At 42.6% G+C, this 16,792-nt stretch overlaps 1 protein-coding gene across 2 annotated transcripts in view; it reads right to left on the reverse strand.

Annotated features, from left to right (window-relative positions):
• tgfbr3 (transforming growth factor, beta receptor III) overlaps positions 1 to 16,792 on the reverse strand; it is a 96,309-nt gene that overhangs the window by 29,306 nt on the left and 50,211 nt on the right. For both annotated transcript variants that reach the window (XM_079245317.1, XM_079245316.1), the window contains exons 4-5: positions 13,830 to 13,967; positions 1,770 to 1,962 (exon numbers count right to left, since the gene is read on the reverse strand). In XM_079245317.1, coding sequence (XP_079101443.1) covers positions 1,770 to 1,962; positions 13,830 to 13,967 — 331 coding nt within the window. The remainder of the gene's footprint in view (positions 1 to 1,769; positions 1,963 to 13,829; positions 13,968 to 16,792) is intronic.

Raw genomic sequence — 16,792 nt, forward strand, 5'->3', positions numbered from 1 at the left:
CACACACATTCAAAGTATACATCTACACACACAATTTATACACAGAAATAATTCTATAAGCAAAGATTTTCTTTTACGTTTATCCTCACAAATCTAATAGTTATGTGTTTAATAAATTGTTCAATACGAGTGCACACATGGGCAGGTATGCGCGGAGAAAAACAGATCAGTTTAAAAGTGCACGAGAACGTTATCACGCTTCCCGGAGCCTCGACGCTTCATGTGGACAAGTGTTGGAAAGATGGAGCATCTGGATTTTCTGTTCTGGTTAAAAGGGAAGAACTGTTTCAATCTTTATGTTTATATTTATCTATAGAAGCAAATCCAGATTTCCCAGCAGCACTTAAACACACCATACAGATAAAGAGATAGAGATAGTAATTTGGAGTTTCTAGATATTTCTATGTGTATTTTAATGTAAATTAACCAGAAGTTAAGCATAAACACGGCTTGCAGAACACGAACTGCACATGCATAACGTTGCTGCGGGAGGAAAGAGAATCTGTCTCTCCCTGTCAGACACTGAGGAGGTAAACGAGTGGAAATCCAGTTTTTTTTATTGGGAATCAGCATCATGGCGGTCTGAGCTTTTACCAAACCACAACCCGTAATGACACGAGCCGAGCTGGAAGGCTAAACGCTCCGCTCCCCACAGACTCACAACGTGGAGAAAGGACTTCCTCATCACCAGCAGAGATGGAGCCTCAGTCCTCCGCAGACACAAAACTTTCTTTATTTGCATGTAGTAAAAGATTCTCAATGAAAACAAGATTTCCTGTCTGGAAGAGGCTGTCTGTTCACTGCTTCAGCTTTTCCCAAGAATCCTACACAGGATTTTTGTCCTTCAACGCCTTTTTTTTCTCCCCTCTGCAGTTTGCATCCCCCACCAGAACACATTACATCACTCCCTGTTGCTTCATTTTCTAGTTTATAGGATAAAGTGATGCTCTCATGTCTATTTGTAGAAGAAACAAAGGAGGAATGTTTTAAATGATTTAAATCTGTTACAAGTTTGAGGGTTTTTTAAGATCCAAGCTTTATATTGTAGTTTCTGTTTTCAGACACCTAATAACAGGAAACCTAGACCGCCTGAAACACCATTTCTTTATCTGTTTACACCGTTCAACACTTCGCAGACTATGTACAAGCACAAGTTTAACTAAAAATACATGAAGTCATCATTAACTACAGCAGCGTCTGCCCAGCTTGCTGCTGGTCTGGGACATCGGGGGGGGGGGGGGGGGGGGAGTCTAATTTATCTGTTAATTTCATTAATTTCTGCATAAAATGCTTGATAAAACATGTTAGAATACTTGCTATGGCTTCTATTTCTTGTATTTGTTGGACAAACATTCAAATAGTCACCAACAAAAACTTTATTGTTTTACATATAAATCCACATCTTTAATTTCTGTTCTTAAAAAGCCAAAAAAAAAATGCTCCTAAAGAAATGCAATCATGTGAATTCTGCATTTTAAAGTAGTTGTACCTTTGCCAGAAGCTACCATTGTTCTTCAGGGGTCTCGTAATTCTGACTGAAAGCTGCCAAAACTCAGAAAAACCACGAGCAGGAGAGCGCAGGAGTGTAAAGGTGCTGCTGGAAGGAGGCAGCTGCTTTCCATGAGAAGTGCATGTAAACCTCTAGGCTGGGCAAAAGCACAAAAACCCGAGTAAAGTTATAAAAGCTAAAGGGGAATAAGGTGGGGGTGGGGGGGAGATGCCTTCAGGCACACTGCTATGTTTGGGAATTTTATAAATCCGCTGCACACCTTCTCCAACTTTGATGTTGATGGCTTGAGTCATCCTGAGCTCAGAGAAAGAGGTGACTGCCTTGTACTTCTTCTGGGCCCAGTTGAGGAGGTGCTCGTTGCCGTGGGGAAGGGTCTCCTCCTGGATCTGCTCGACCTGGATGGGGAGGGAGACGTTTCCCAGCATGAAGCGGACCTCTGCGCCCTGCGGTACCTGGAGGAGGAGAACACAGGAGTGTTAGAAGACAAAAACAGCAGCTTGTAGAGGCTGTTACTGGTTTTATTGGTATGTTTTCTCCTCAGTTTGGTCTGGTCTAACATCCTCTTCAGTTATTTTTAACATAAAATATCAAACTGTATTAGTTTTTGTTATGATTATGCTTTCCATCATAATGTGGACAAAACGATTAGTTGCTTATTCAGAGACTCTAGATGGTAAATCCACCGTTATTTATCACATCTTCATCACCATCACTACCATGTTGCTAAGACACCTCTATTTTCACCTGGACATGATGATGAAGACACTTCCTGTCAGACTTTCCACCAATCAGAGAGCTTAAACTGACGGTAACGTCCAATCAGGAGCAGCCAAAGATCAACAAGTGATGAGAAAAGCAGGAAAATAATGATCCTCTATGGCTGGAATAAAGCCAGGAAGACGTTTGGGATGCAGCTGAGGTGGAGGTGCTGCAGTGAGGAGAGCAGGTAGATAGTAGCAGGAAAGGTGTGTAAATATGTAAATACTATGTGTTGTGTGTGTGTTTCAGTGCCAATAAGCTTCAAGTCAGATGCACTACAAAGAAACAATAGAAAGTAATGGTATTTAATGGGTTTGCCACAGTGAAACTAATCCTCCACAACACCCTGAATGTTGCTGCATAATTTTACACACATTCCTGGACAATGAAGTGTCAGTTTGCAGTGTTTATGCAGCTTTTCACATAGCAGAGCATCCTCGCTGAGAGACACGCTTTAAAAAAAGCCACAAAAAACTCCACAGACGGACCAATAAACACCTCTCAGTATTCCCATAAAAACTGATTAAATATTGGAAAGGAAAAAATAGAAAAGTGTCTTTATTGGTGGCCGATATTTCAGAGATAAACATTAATCTGAGCTGAAACCCATCTCAGCCTGCGTCCTTTCATTTCTCGCCTTGTTTTTCTTCTTATCTGTAAGCATGAGCTGAGGCGGTGCTGGCAGACACACTTCACACATTAAACCCATTAAACTCCAACAGTAAAAGCAGAAGACCAGTACTTTGTGATGACGTCATGAAGTAACCGTGCTTCTAGAACAGACCATAACCCTTTAGGGTGTTTAGTTTTTGCAGACATAACTTTTCAAATCCTCATGCATAACATCTGTGCGACCTCTGGACGCTCCCCTCCATGTTCCTGGCATTGTCACCAGAGCCCGTAAATACTGCAGACAGACTGTCAAAGAATTCAGGTTGACTTTATTTTTAGTGTGTTTACTGCAGCATGAAGCTACGGAGGGAAAGATGGTGGAGAGGAGAGGGGCGGCGCCCTGAGCGAGGTCCAGGAGGCGGGACCGGGCTGTCTTCGCTCGACTTGCCAAGCTCAGCAGAGTTTATCAGTTTAATTGCAGGAATACGACCATAATTAGTCGCAAAGAATTAGAGGGGGAAAGCCTGAAAGCCAAATTAGCTCCAGGCCTTCCACAGAAGTGCAAACCTCAGGAATCTGCACCAGGCCAGCGAGGAAGCGAGCTTTAACAGACTCTAGTTTCCGGCTGCCGTCTCTGCAGAACCGATGTAGCAGAAAAGCCATTTCTGTCATTGGCTTGAACAGAATATATAAATACAGCAGAGTGTGTTTATTGACATAAGCTGTGAGTCAGTGGTATAGTTTTACCTTTGTTGCTCTCACATAAAGCTAAATTACCTTATTAAAATCAAACTTCTGCATTTTTAGAGCATATGGATTCATGGTTCCCTCGTGACCAAACACTGATCCGCCGTGGACACAGAGCTCTCCTCAAACACCAACCCACTGCCAACTGAAACAAGAAAACTGAGCTCATCCCTTGATTAGAAACCTGCTGCTGTTACTGCCAAGAAAATTCTTCAATATGGATTTTCTAAGAAGAAGAACATGTGCTGGAGGTGGTTCTGAAACTAGAATAATGGAAACTGGACAAGAGATCAACTCTACAGACTTCCTCAGACATTTTCATGATTAACTGGAGGCAAGAACGCAACAACGACAACTGGCTTCATGGATACTCTGATGTCTTATAGTAAAATGAAGAATAAAGGAGATTTAAGTGACTTTGAATGCAGCACGGTTGATGGTCTGAGTGTTTACTGGGATTTTAACAGACAACCTTCTCCGGTGTTTCCAGAGAAGGTCTGAAGAAGAGAAAATATCCAGCAGCAGTTGTCTGGACCAGAACATCTGGTTGATGTCAGAGGTCAGAGGAGAATGGACAGACTGGTTGGAGATGATGGAAAGACAACAGGAAGTCCAGTAAGCACTGGTTCCAACCAAGATCTGCAGAACATCATCTCTGAACACACAACACGTCCAGCCTGGAAGCAGATGGTCTCCAGCAGCAGAAGACCACAGCGGGTTCCCTCCTGTCAGTAAGAACAGGAAACTGAGGCTACAATTCACACAGACTCACCAGAACTGGACAATAGAAGATGGAGAAACGTTGCTGGTCTGATGAGTCTCCAGTTCAGCTCCACATTCACATGGTAGGATCAGAATCTGCTGGAAACATCATGACAACATGGATCCATCCTGCCGTCAGGATCAATGTTTCAGGCTGCTGCTGGTGGAATGGTGGGGGGAGGTTTTCTGGTCCCACTTTGGTCCCCTTAGTACCAACATGACATGGTTTAAACTCCACAGCCTACCTGAGTCCTGCTGCTGACCATGTCCATCCCTTTCTGAGCACAGTGTAGCATCTTCTGATGGAAACTTCCAGCAGGATGATGCATCATGTCACAAAGCTCATATCATCTCCACCATGACGATGAGTTCGCTGTCCTCCAACGGCTCCACAGTCACCAGATCTACATCCAGCAGAGCAGCTTTGGGATGAGGTGGAACGGGAGATTCTCATGATGAGGTGAAACGGGAGATTCTCATCATGATGAGGTGGAACGGGAGATTCTCATGGTGATGAGGTGGAACAGGAGATTCTCATGATGAGGTGGAACGGGAGATTCTCATCATGATGAGGTGGAATGGGAGATTCTCATCATGATGAGGTGGAACGGGAGATTCTCATCATGATGTGGTGGAACGGGAGATTCTCATCATGATGAGGTGGAATGGGAGATTCTCATCATGATGAGGTGGAACGGGAGATTCTCATCATGATGAGGTGGAACGGGAGATTCTCATCATGATGAGGTGGAATGGGAGATTCTCATCATGATGAGGTGGAACGGGAGATTCTCATCATGATGTGGTGGAACGGGAGATTCTCATCATGATGAGGTGGAACGGGAGATTCTCATCATGATGTGGTGGAACGGGAGATTCTCATCATGATGTGGTGGAACGGGAGATTCTCATCATGATGAGGTGGAACGGGAGATTCTCATCATGATGAGGTGGAACGGGAGATTCTCATCATGATGAGGTGGAACGGGAGATTCTCATCATGATGAGGTGGAACGGGAGATTCTCATCATGATGTGGTGGAACGGGAGATTCTCATCATGATGAGGTGGAACGGGAGATTCTCATCATGATGAGGTGGAACGGGAGATTCTCATCATGATGAGGTGGAACGGGAGATTCTCATCATGATGAGGTGGAACGGGAGATTCTCATCATGATGAGGTGGAACGGGAGATTCTCATCATGATGAGGTGGAACGGGAGATTCTCATCATGATGAGGTGGAATGGGAGATTCTCATCATGATGAGGTGGAACGGGAGATTCTCATGGTGATGAGGTGGAACGGGAGATTCTCATCATGATGAGGTGGAACGGGAGATTCTCATGATGAGGTGGAACGGGAGATTCTCATCATGATGTGCAGCAACTGTCTGATGCTTCATGTCAAAATGGAGCAAAATCTTTGAGGAACCTTTCCAACACCTCTTTGTTTCTATCACACCAAGATTCAAGACAGTTTTGGAGAAAAAAAGGGGTCCAACCCGGTGCAAAATGCAGATCTGCATGGTCCTCAACTTTTAACAGTGTACTTCCTGCTCATAAGAATCAACACATTACAACCATGTGTGCAGGGAAAAAGCATGACAACTGTTTGAGATTAATTACCACAGAGCAGGAATTCTCCACCCTCAGTCTGGGAAAAGGCAAGAAAAGTTTTTTGTAAATAAGAGGTGTCACAAAAAGAATGTGAAGAAAAGGACAGAGATACAATGAGCATCAATCACTCTCGGTTGGTATTAATGTGATGAATTATTGGGTACTGATTAGATCCTCTGTCGATGAGGCAAGGGGAGCTAATGATGCTCGTCTTTGCAGATGCGTTGCTGTGAACTGGATAGAAAACAATACCATATGTCTCAGCGCCACTCTGCAGCGTTCCTGTCCCTGTCTGAGAAAAAAAACCAGTAGTGACTAGCCATGGTTTCCATTAGCTGTTACAGTGAGGCGTGAGTTCATGTGAGAATCAACTACAAGCCTTCCACTAATCAAAGACACAATGGAGTGAAAAGGAAAAGCTTGGCAAACAAACAATGTGCAAAGCACAGGCCAAAAGCTAAACTTTACAGTGTTGTTCCATTTAAAGCCATAAAACATTTGCTCCACATCAAGCTTTTCAGGCAAAGATGCAACACAGCCCTCCTCTCCAAACCCCCCCAAAGAAATATATACATCTGGCCACAAAGTCAACACAGCACGCTCTGCACATGTGCCTCACTTCAAATCCCGGAGTCCCCTGGTGAAAAGAAAGTTGGCCGTCTTTTAGTCTTCATATTTCAAGTCATTTGAAAGACCCATGATGGTTCTTGCTGTTGCTGATTGACAATAAGTACTGTGGCCAGCGTGTTTTACAACAAACGTCTGGATTCTGGCATTTTAAAACCCGCCGGGGTCCAGTGGCCAAAACCAACAGCATGCTCGACGGCTAACAAGCTTTTCCAGGTAGCCCATCTGGTTCTGAAATTGGCTGTATTTACTAAAAACTATACTGAACAGGAAAGCGCAGAAGGCATCTTTGTGTTGCCATGGCAATGAGTCCTTTTCTTTTCCAGTTGAGGGAAAAAGGTCAGATTCTTGCCCATCTTATTCCTACCCTCCCCTTCCCATTAATGGGCCGTCCACACCAGTGAGTGTGACTTCATCGGTTGTGATATTCGATCGTGATAGGAGAGTGTGTAGGCCAGGGGTGTCCAAAGTCGGTCCTCAAGGTTCGATGTCCTGCAGGTTTTCGATGCATCCCCGTCCCAACCCATCTGGTTTAAATTAAATGAATCCACCAGCCAGTGACTGCTTAAGTAGAGTCAGGTGTGTTGGACAAGGATACATGGAAAAGCTGCAGGATTGTGGCTCTCGAGGTGCGGAGCTGGACTCTCCTGGTGTAGGCGGTGGTTTGGGATTAAGCCACTGTATGTACACTGACTTCTTCCATGGTGCTTTTCAGGTGTAATTTATCCCAGACGGTGCTCTAGGTCTATCAAAAAAGACGCAACTGCAATAAAACAAATGTTTTAAAATAGAAAATTAGAAATAAAGTTATTTTTTGTCAACCACCATTTGGATAGTCTAACTGCACCTTTAAGCTGATTATAAATCAGGTTGTCCTTTAAAAACATTTAAATGTTGAGCAAAAAGAGCTTTTCCAAGCAACTACATGAACTTTCTCATATTGGGAGTTGCAAGATTATTGTAAAAGAATATCCTACATTTATCAAATAAATTTGGGATTTTTACCAGTCCTGTTAAAATTAAACCATTCAGGTACTGACTAATCAGAGAAACTGGCGCCTTAAATGTTTAACATGGTAACTCAATACAGAAGCATATAAAACATCTGAATTTTGGTATTATCTCTGCTGAGGGAGCTGATGTTGGACATGTAGGTGCTATAGTTTTCTAGCCTGTTTTTTAGAGGATGAAACATCTGATATATCACATTATTAATCACTAAGCCGTCGTTTGGGGTTAGGGCCGTCTTGGTGGTTGTGGCTCAAAAAGTTTGATAAATTTGGTTTTCTCTTCAGGAATTAGTTTTTTCTCAGGATAAAACCAGACGCTAGAAATGAACATTTTCTGGTTTGGATGAGAAACAAATCTTTATGAATTCTGTGTGGTGAATGTTTTTCCCTGGAATCACTGGGCTGTTGAGGCGACCAGGTCAGGCTGCTGATTGCCAGGGGTTCAATGCTGCCACACAACCTCTAAATACTAACCTAACTCATCAGGGGTCACTGCAGTGAGGCAGGGGTCTCCTCAGATGTTTACATTCCCCACTTTAGCTGCTGCTGCACATCTAATATTGCATAGTAAGAGAAGGCAGACTTTCACACACGAACAGTTCTGCCTAATTCATCATTAACATCGACATAATCCAGAAAAGATCATGTCTGGACAGGATCGGAAGAGGAGAGGTGATGAAGTAAGTCCAACCAAACAAATTAAGTCATTCTGTCGGATTTCATTGGTTCGAGAAAAACACAATGGCGACCTGTAAAAGTGGCGGTCAAAGGGAACCCATCCGGTACGGCTCACCTCCTGCAAGATGACCAGCAGCTACGTGGAAGGAAACGTTCACGAACCGAGGTAAATTATGCCAAACTTCAAACCTAACACGGACGCAAGGTCCCGTTTACACCACAACGTTGACGCAGCAAAACGCAAACATTTTTTCATTCTGGCTTTTAGTTTCCACGGCAACGGTTCTGGATGGTTAAATGCAAGGCGAGTCCTGTCAGCATAAACTGGAATCAGAATATTCGGGCGACGGTGATGTCTTCACGTAGTCTTCCACCCTGTTTAACCCACAAAAAGGAACATTTATGCCGAGGATGCAGAGGTTAAATGCACCACACAAAGAGTGGGTAGCTTGCAACGCCTCTGTTGTTGTATTACCCATGCTTACGAAGATGGGGCGCACACCTGGGTGTGTTGTCACAAAGATACACTGCCCACTAGAGGTCTGGCATGCCCGCTACACCGTTTCTTGTCCTAGTTGTGTGTTCCTTGCACAAAGAGAGTGGTTGTGTTGTGTTTTCCATGGGAAGGTGGTGCTGCACACAGGACCTTAATTTCATTGTGTCATTTGCAGGTTTGTATTCGTGTGCGACTCGAGGTGATCTTACAGCACACGCAAAGACCTAAGCAACATTCACATAGAACTGCATCACACGGATGCAAAAATACAAAAATCATTGAAAAATAATAAAATTATCATCATAAAATATTATAAAAATCATTGTGGGTCAATTATAAGATCCATCCCAGGAAATGCTTGCCAGAGGTGAACATCTCCAATGTATCATTCCTCCATGTTACGCTCCAAAAGTCTCCAATATCAGCTGTAAGTCACTAGATTTGTTGGGCCTGGATACTCGCTAAATACAGCAACGACAGTGTCTGTAGCAGTGGTGGAGAGTCTTTTCCACTTATTTGCCCGGATTAGTCTTCGGAAACAGCGGAAGTGTCCGTGTCATGTGCACAGATTGCTGTGAATGTTGACCTGTCTTAATGTTCTGAGAGTGCCGACTGTCGGGATGCATCGAGGTTCAGACAGGTATGTGGTTAGATAACAAAGATAACCATTTTGGTTGAATAAAGCGAGAATTTTCACAGAATAACTTTGTCTATCTGTTCTGCATGTCCCTTCTGACATTACCAAAGAAACAAACTCAACTTAAAGACATAAGGAGTGTGTTTGTGATTTTCTTTCATGGGATGCTTGTCAGGTGATTTCTGCAGACACACCCATCCTCCCCACACACATGATCAGAGTTAAACATAGTAAAATACAGCCATTGGTTGGCTTTATGTTGTTTGTCTGAAACTTGATGCTAAATGAGCACAAAACCTGCCTCCTGTTCAGCTCAATTAGGATTATTTTAAAGTATTCTCCAAGAAGACAGTCTTATTTACATGCTGCTTTAAAAAGAGCTCACCGCCAGGCATACAAAGAGCTTATTAAACTGGAAGCACTTTGATGCAGAGCTGATTTTTACTGATATTTGTGAGCGATAAAAGCCACAAGCAGGCAGGCGGAAACGAGTGTCATGAAGTCTGGTGGAAGCTAACCAACGTAGCTTTAAATGTCACATTATGAGATATGTAGGTAGAGACACTGACCTATGAGGACGTGTATTTGTAAGAAGGTTTCTGCCGTACGTACGTATTCCTTGGTGTGTCACGTTGGCTTTCACAGCAGGATGTTTAGAGACATGAGCTAGAAAACACTGGAGCACACATGGAAGTAGTTTGTGTACCTGATGCCGCATTCCTGCACAATGCTGTGATGTTGACATGTAAGTGAAAATGATTCCTTCTGGGAAGTCGGGAATACAGACAAGTCTTCGGACTATATAAAGGCATGAAAATAACTTTTCATATGGCATAAAGGAGTCATGGCTGAGGCTGCTGGCTTTAAACAAAGAACACTGAAATAGTCCATTTTTACATTTTATATTAAGTTTCCCAGATGGGCCCCCTGGTACCTTCACTAAATATGGCTGCCTCCCCAGGGGGGGGCTGGCTCAGGCTACATCAAGATATTCCTCACTAAGTCTTCTTATCCTCCTCCATTTGTACCCAAAGAAAAATAAAAAGACTCTCAGTCTTGTCATTTCAATAAGACGAACAGCTCAAACTCCAAGGAAAAGATGCTGCTCTCTTCCTCAGATCTGTCCTCATCTTGTTTTTTCATCTGCAAACCAGTTTACAACCTACCAGTAACTTCACTGCAACCAAAGAAAGCTAATGAAAAGATGGTAAGGCTTCAGTGTTTCAGTCTGAGTTTAAATAAAGCTGACAATACATTTTATCATCCTTTACATTCACGTTTCACACCACAGTAAACAGAAAAACAAAAGCAAATGATAAACTCTGGTAATTACTGTTTATATTACAAACTATGCTTCTATCGAATAATAAAAACTAGAAAAGCACTCGCCAAGGGCCAATGTCCCTTCCTCACAAGATTAAAGGATCCTTTCATAAATTCCTGAATCCAAACTGTGATCTGGATCACCACTAAATTTTAATCAGTTCTTCTTTTTCACATTTCCAATAACGCCTGAATGTTTCATGAAAATTCGTAAATGACTTTTTGAGTTATCTTGAACACAAACAGATAAACGCCTGTAAAACATGACCTCCTCTGGAGGTAATCAACACTTGAAAGACACACTTACAGAACTTTTGCCATTTTCCCATCACACGCCCCCCTATTGACGCTAATCCAGCCTCCATCCTGCATCCTACCTGACCTGTTAGCTCTCTCCAGCGAACAGAAGATGATCTTATGATGACTCTTGACATCAGAACAGCCAGTTCCTTATTATACAGTGAAGCGAAACGCCATGTAACCGGATGTAAAAGTTCTATGGAGTTGGTTTTTCAGCCTCGGGACACGGCTGGGCAGCAGCTCTAGAAACACATGTAGTAGATTTCATTGTGTCATGGAACCATAGACTGTATAAAAAGATGGGTGGAGCCTCTGTGACGTCACCCGTAGGTTTCTGAAGAGCTGAATTGAAGCTCGGTGGGCGGTTCCTACCTTCGCCATCTTGGCAGAGTAATGCATGTTGTCTCGCCCGGAAAATACAAATATGAGCAAAGAGGTGGAGCTGAGAGGGGGGCTGTGAGCGTCATGGTGGATGACTGACATCGAGCGAACTCCGAGCTGCCTGTAGCTAAGAGCTAACCCCAAGATAACGGGAGCTAACCAGCTAACGGAGGTCAGTGGGCTAAAGCTAAGTCATGTTGTTAACCGGCTAAAAACCGCGGTTGTTCTACGTTCTTCTGACTTGAAGCGGGAGATCGGGTACTTGTCAATCAAAAGGACACACCCCTAAATATGCAGAACTTTGAGATTAAATTACTTTTAAACGGGCGAGTTAGAAAAAAATTCACTCCCCCCACAGTTGTCATGAAGGTAAACCTGACCTATTAAACCTAAAATGGATTTTTGTACCGGGCTGTAAACATGTTTATTTCTGCTGTAAACATGATTATTGCTGCTGTGAAGTTGGTCTTTTTAATGTCAAATCAAATCAAACTTTATTTGTAGAGCACTTTTCGTGCTTAAAAACAATACAAAGTGCTTTAGATTATAAAACAATTTACATCAAAGTAGATAAAACACTAACACACATACACATCCCCTTTCACCCACCCACAACCACCCTCACCCATGCCCTATCAGCCCTGTAACAGTTAAAAGAAGATGAATGGCCAGGTGCATTTGTACCAGATGTGCACCAGATAAGGAAACGATATTCTCAGGGAGCTTCTACACAAAGGCCTACCCCCAACCATGACCACCCAGGCCATCACCGTGGGGGCCACCCGGGTCCTGGCAGACAGGACCCACACCACAACTGTAAGGCTGCAGCGCTGGATCCCGACCCACCAGACAGGGACAGCCCCCACAGCAACACCCATGCAGTCAGAGCTGCTTGGTGACGAGGACCCCAATGAGAAGAGAGCTTGAGTGATAACTAAACAAAAATAAAAATCCATTTAAAAAATAATAAAATCTATACATATGTCAATATATAAAATAAATAAATAAAATTAACTAAAAAGATGTAAATCAATATATAAAATATATAAATAAATAAAATAAACTAAAAAGAAGAATAAATATGGGTTAATATAAGAATGTTAAAACTTAGTTAAAAGCTAAACTAAAAAGGTCTTGAGCATCTTTTTAAAAACATCAACAGTCTGCAGCTCTGATGCCTTCAGGCAGGCTGTTCCATAGGCGAGGCCTGTAATACTGAAATGTGGCCTCGCCATATGTTTTGGTACGAGCTTTAGGAAGAACTAAAAGGCCGGTACCTGAGGACCTCAGGGTCCGCGAGGGCTCATACTTTAAAAACAAGTCAGATAAATAAGAAGGCCCAAGACCGTTAAGACATTTATAAACCACTAAAAGAACCTTAAAATCAATCCTGAAATGCACGGGGAGCCAATGCAGCGACTTTAAAACAGGTGTAATGTGTTCCCGCCCCCTGGTCCTTGTCAGAACTTGTGCCGCCGAGTTCTGCAGTAGTTGTAAACTAGAAATACTCTTTTTGGGAAGACCAGAGAGCAGGACATTACAGTAATCTAGTCTACTAGAAATAAAAACATGCATTAGTACCTCCGTGCTGGCAAGAGAGAGACATGGGCGGACTCTGGCGATGTTTTTAAGATGATAAAATCCTGTCTTTGTAACATTTCTGATATGTGGAATAAAATTCAGCTCAGTCAAAAATAACATGGGAGTCTATGGGGATTTGCTCTGTTTTGCAGCCCCTAGTGGATGAAGGGGGAACTGCAGTTTTATGCACTTCTGCATAGACTCCACTTTTTACCGCCGGAGGTTGTTGCTTGCATCAAACAAGTCCGGGATGCAGAGTTTTAAGGTCAGAAAATTACGTAATGTACTTTTACTATCTGTATTTATTTATAGTTATATAAAAACTAAAAAGGAATACTGTAAAAAAAAAAAAGAAAAACAAGTCTAATAAATTTTAACCAAAATTATGTAAAAATAAATACACAAGTCAGATTAAACAAAATAAAGGAATCATAATTAAAATTAATCATCTAAATTTCTTACAAAATGTTACAAAAACAAAAATAAAGACTAAAATTTAATAAATTAAATATTAAATAAATTAAAACAATAAAAGTGGTTTTGTTTTTAAAAGGAAATCAGAAATTATTTGTTAATTTTCTTCAGAAGGCATCAGTAAGTTAGCGCTGACTGAGCCACACGTGCATGCCATCCAGATCAGACATTGTTAACATGGAGAAAGGCCTCTTCTGCCAATTTACATCCCTTTCATTCTGACAGGGTGACTACTGAAAAGGGAGTACTGGGAGGAAATGAAGACACAGTGTAAGGAAAAAGGACTTTAAGGCTTTTCATGATGCTGGACTCACATGAAAGGTATATTTGCTGATCAGCGCCAGGTTCTCTGCCTCGACAATCCAGATGAGAGGTTGGGGGGAGTTAAGCACAAAGACCAGGGGCTTCTGGTGGTGCAGCAGGGACTGGATGGGCTTCAGATGTAGCTCAACCTGTTAAGGGAAGGAAATAAGAGCCAAATGGATTCCCATGAGAATAAAACTCATAGAACAGCATCAGGAGAAACACTGGCAGTTTATATCGTTTCATAAAATGAAATCATAACACGCGACGTGATCCCACAGCTGCTCCGTGTAAATGTCAGCACTCTGATTGTCTTCTGTTCGCTCTTGTTGAACCAGAAATTTCTGGCAAAACAAAGCAGCTATCCTGGTGTAAATGCAGCTCCGTTATGTTGTAGATTGTTCTCCTTTATCAGGCTTTGTGGTTGTTTATGTACTCCCTTTGCTGATAAACTTAAAAAGAAGGCATGCCGTGTTCTCCCTAAAAGGCACTTGCTCAGCTCTGATATGTGGCCTCAGCGGGATCTGAACTTTCACACAGTGGATTCTTTGTTAACGGAGGGGAAAAAAACAGAAAGTGGTGGGTCTCTGTTACCCTCTCCACAGCATGAAACTATACCTTTGCCTCTCAGCTGCCATTAAAAGACATTTTCACAGTCTGTTAGCGAGACGGGGAAACAAGCTCGCATGTTTTGAACTTGTTTCTTTGCGTTTGGCTCGTCTGGATTAGTCAGACCGAAGCCAGTCAGGTTATCGCTGCCACTACGCTCTTCTTTAGATTTGCCAGCCAGATAAGGCTTACCCTGCATGTCTACAATAAAAGAAAATCTTTAATTCATATCACGCAATCTATGGGCCCCTAAGGGACCTGGATCAGCCCCACCTAGCCTAACTCTCTGAGACCTGTGCCTTTCATCTGGTCCTCTGTTTGAAAAACTGCATCCTGGTGAAAAATAAATAAAAATAGCACAAAAGTTTCAGCCTTGTCTGAATAAATAAAAGAATAAATAAAAAGGATAGATGTGAATTTGGATGCAACATTCTGCTTCATCCATCCTGCCTTTTTGGGACGTCTGACCTTAAGGGCGGAGTTTAACACACCGCCATCCACTGATTGGTTGAAGGAATTGTCACTTCATGTTTGCCTCGTCAATAAACACAAAGCAGGAACAGCTTCATCTTTAAATATATGCTGGATTTCTATTGTTTTAAGCTACATGCCAGCCAGACAGCACATGCCTCCTTTCTTTCTGGGTTGACTTGTTCTTTGTTGCCATTCAGGCAAGGTGTCACACCCATAGACTGCATATAAAAAGATGGGTGGAGCCTCTGTGATGTCACCCGTAGGTTTCTGAAGAACTGAACTGAAGCTCGGTGGGCGGATCCTTCCATCGCCATGTTGGTAGAGGCATACGTGTCGTCTCACCCGGAAAATACAAATATGGGCAAAGAGGTGGAGCTGAGAGGGGGGCTGTGAGCGTCATGGTGGATGAGTGACATTGAGCGAACTCCGAGCTTTCTGTAACTAAGAGCTAACCGAGCTAACCCGGAAATAACAGGAGCTAACCAGCTAACGGAGGTAAGTGGGCTAAAGCTAAGTCACGTTGTTAACCAGCTAAAAACCGCGGTTGTTCTACGTTCTTCTGGCTTGAAGCGGGAGATCGGGTACCTGTCAATCAAAAGGACACGCCCCTAAATATGCCGAACTTCGAGATTAAATTACTTTTAAACGGGTAAGTTAGAAAAAACATTCACTCCCCCCACAGTTGTCACGGAGGTAAACCTGACCTATGAAACCTAAAATGGATTTTTGTACCAGGCTGTAAACATGTTTATTCCTGCTGTAAACATGTTTATTCCTGCTGTAAACATGTTTATTTCTGCTGTAAACATGTTTATTTCTGCTGTAAACATGTTTATTTCTGCTGTAAACACGTTTATTCCTGCTGTGAAGTTTTAACATGGGAGTCTATGGGGATTTGCTCTGTTTTGCAGCCCCTAGTGGATGAAGGGGGAACTGCAGTTTTATGCACTTCCACATAGGCTTCACTTTTAACCGCCAGAGGCTCCCTTCATCTTTTTTATACGATGTATGGTCACGCCGCTATGACATCACGACGTTACATGGCTCATGCATCTGTTGCTATGCAGCTGATAAATCACGGCCGGCTGCGGAAACATATCAGATTTGGATTTTCCACAACCAAACTGAGCCGAGCTCTTACTGAGAAGAAAATCTGCATCACACGGGTGTCAAACATATGGCCCAGGGACCAAACACTGGCCCTGCAGAGGGTCCAATCTGGCCCACAGGATGAATTATGTTCATGTGAAAACATGTGAAAACATTCATTTTATTTCAAGTTCAGGCCTTCAGAATGACATAAACTTCCAGATCTGGATAAGTTACCTGATCATCATGTGACATTCTGGATTTTTTATTATTTATTCTGGTTATTCGGTTATTTTACTGGTCTGTCCCACTGGAGGTCAACCTCCACTGCTCTATCATATCAAAGAACAATATGTGAAATATTTCTGTGCAAAGGAAACCTGATGAAGAGAAGCTGAACAGAGGTTTAGCTCTAAAACAGACACTTTGGCCCAGTTTGGCTCCATCTGCTCTCAACATCACAAACTGGCCTGATGTGTCTGGAAGGTTCCCTGAGACAACGTTGTTGTAAAGTGGCGCTTCACAAATAAAGCTAAGTTGTAAATTGGAGGACCTGGGGGTGAAAAAGGATGAATATATGCTTTTATCAGGAAAAATTACTGACTTGTTTATCATTAAGCTGTTAAATACTGGTACGGGAGGGCTTTTCCATCCTCTGCAGTTCGCCTGCAAGAGTATTGAAAGCGCAGACGATGGCATTTTACCATCAATTCATCTCGTTCTTATTTTTTTAACATCTGAAGGATTTAAACTCATTTTCGTCTTTTAATGGTGGACTTTGTTCAGAGAAGCGTAAAAAGTG

Source organism: Telmatherina bonti (genome assembly GCF_933228915.1).
Source record: "Telmatherina bonti genome assembly, chromosome: 8".
Lineage (NCBI taxonomy): Eukaryota > Metazoa > Chordata > Actinopteri > Atheriniformes > Telmatherinidae > Telmatherina > Telmatherina bonti.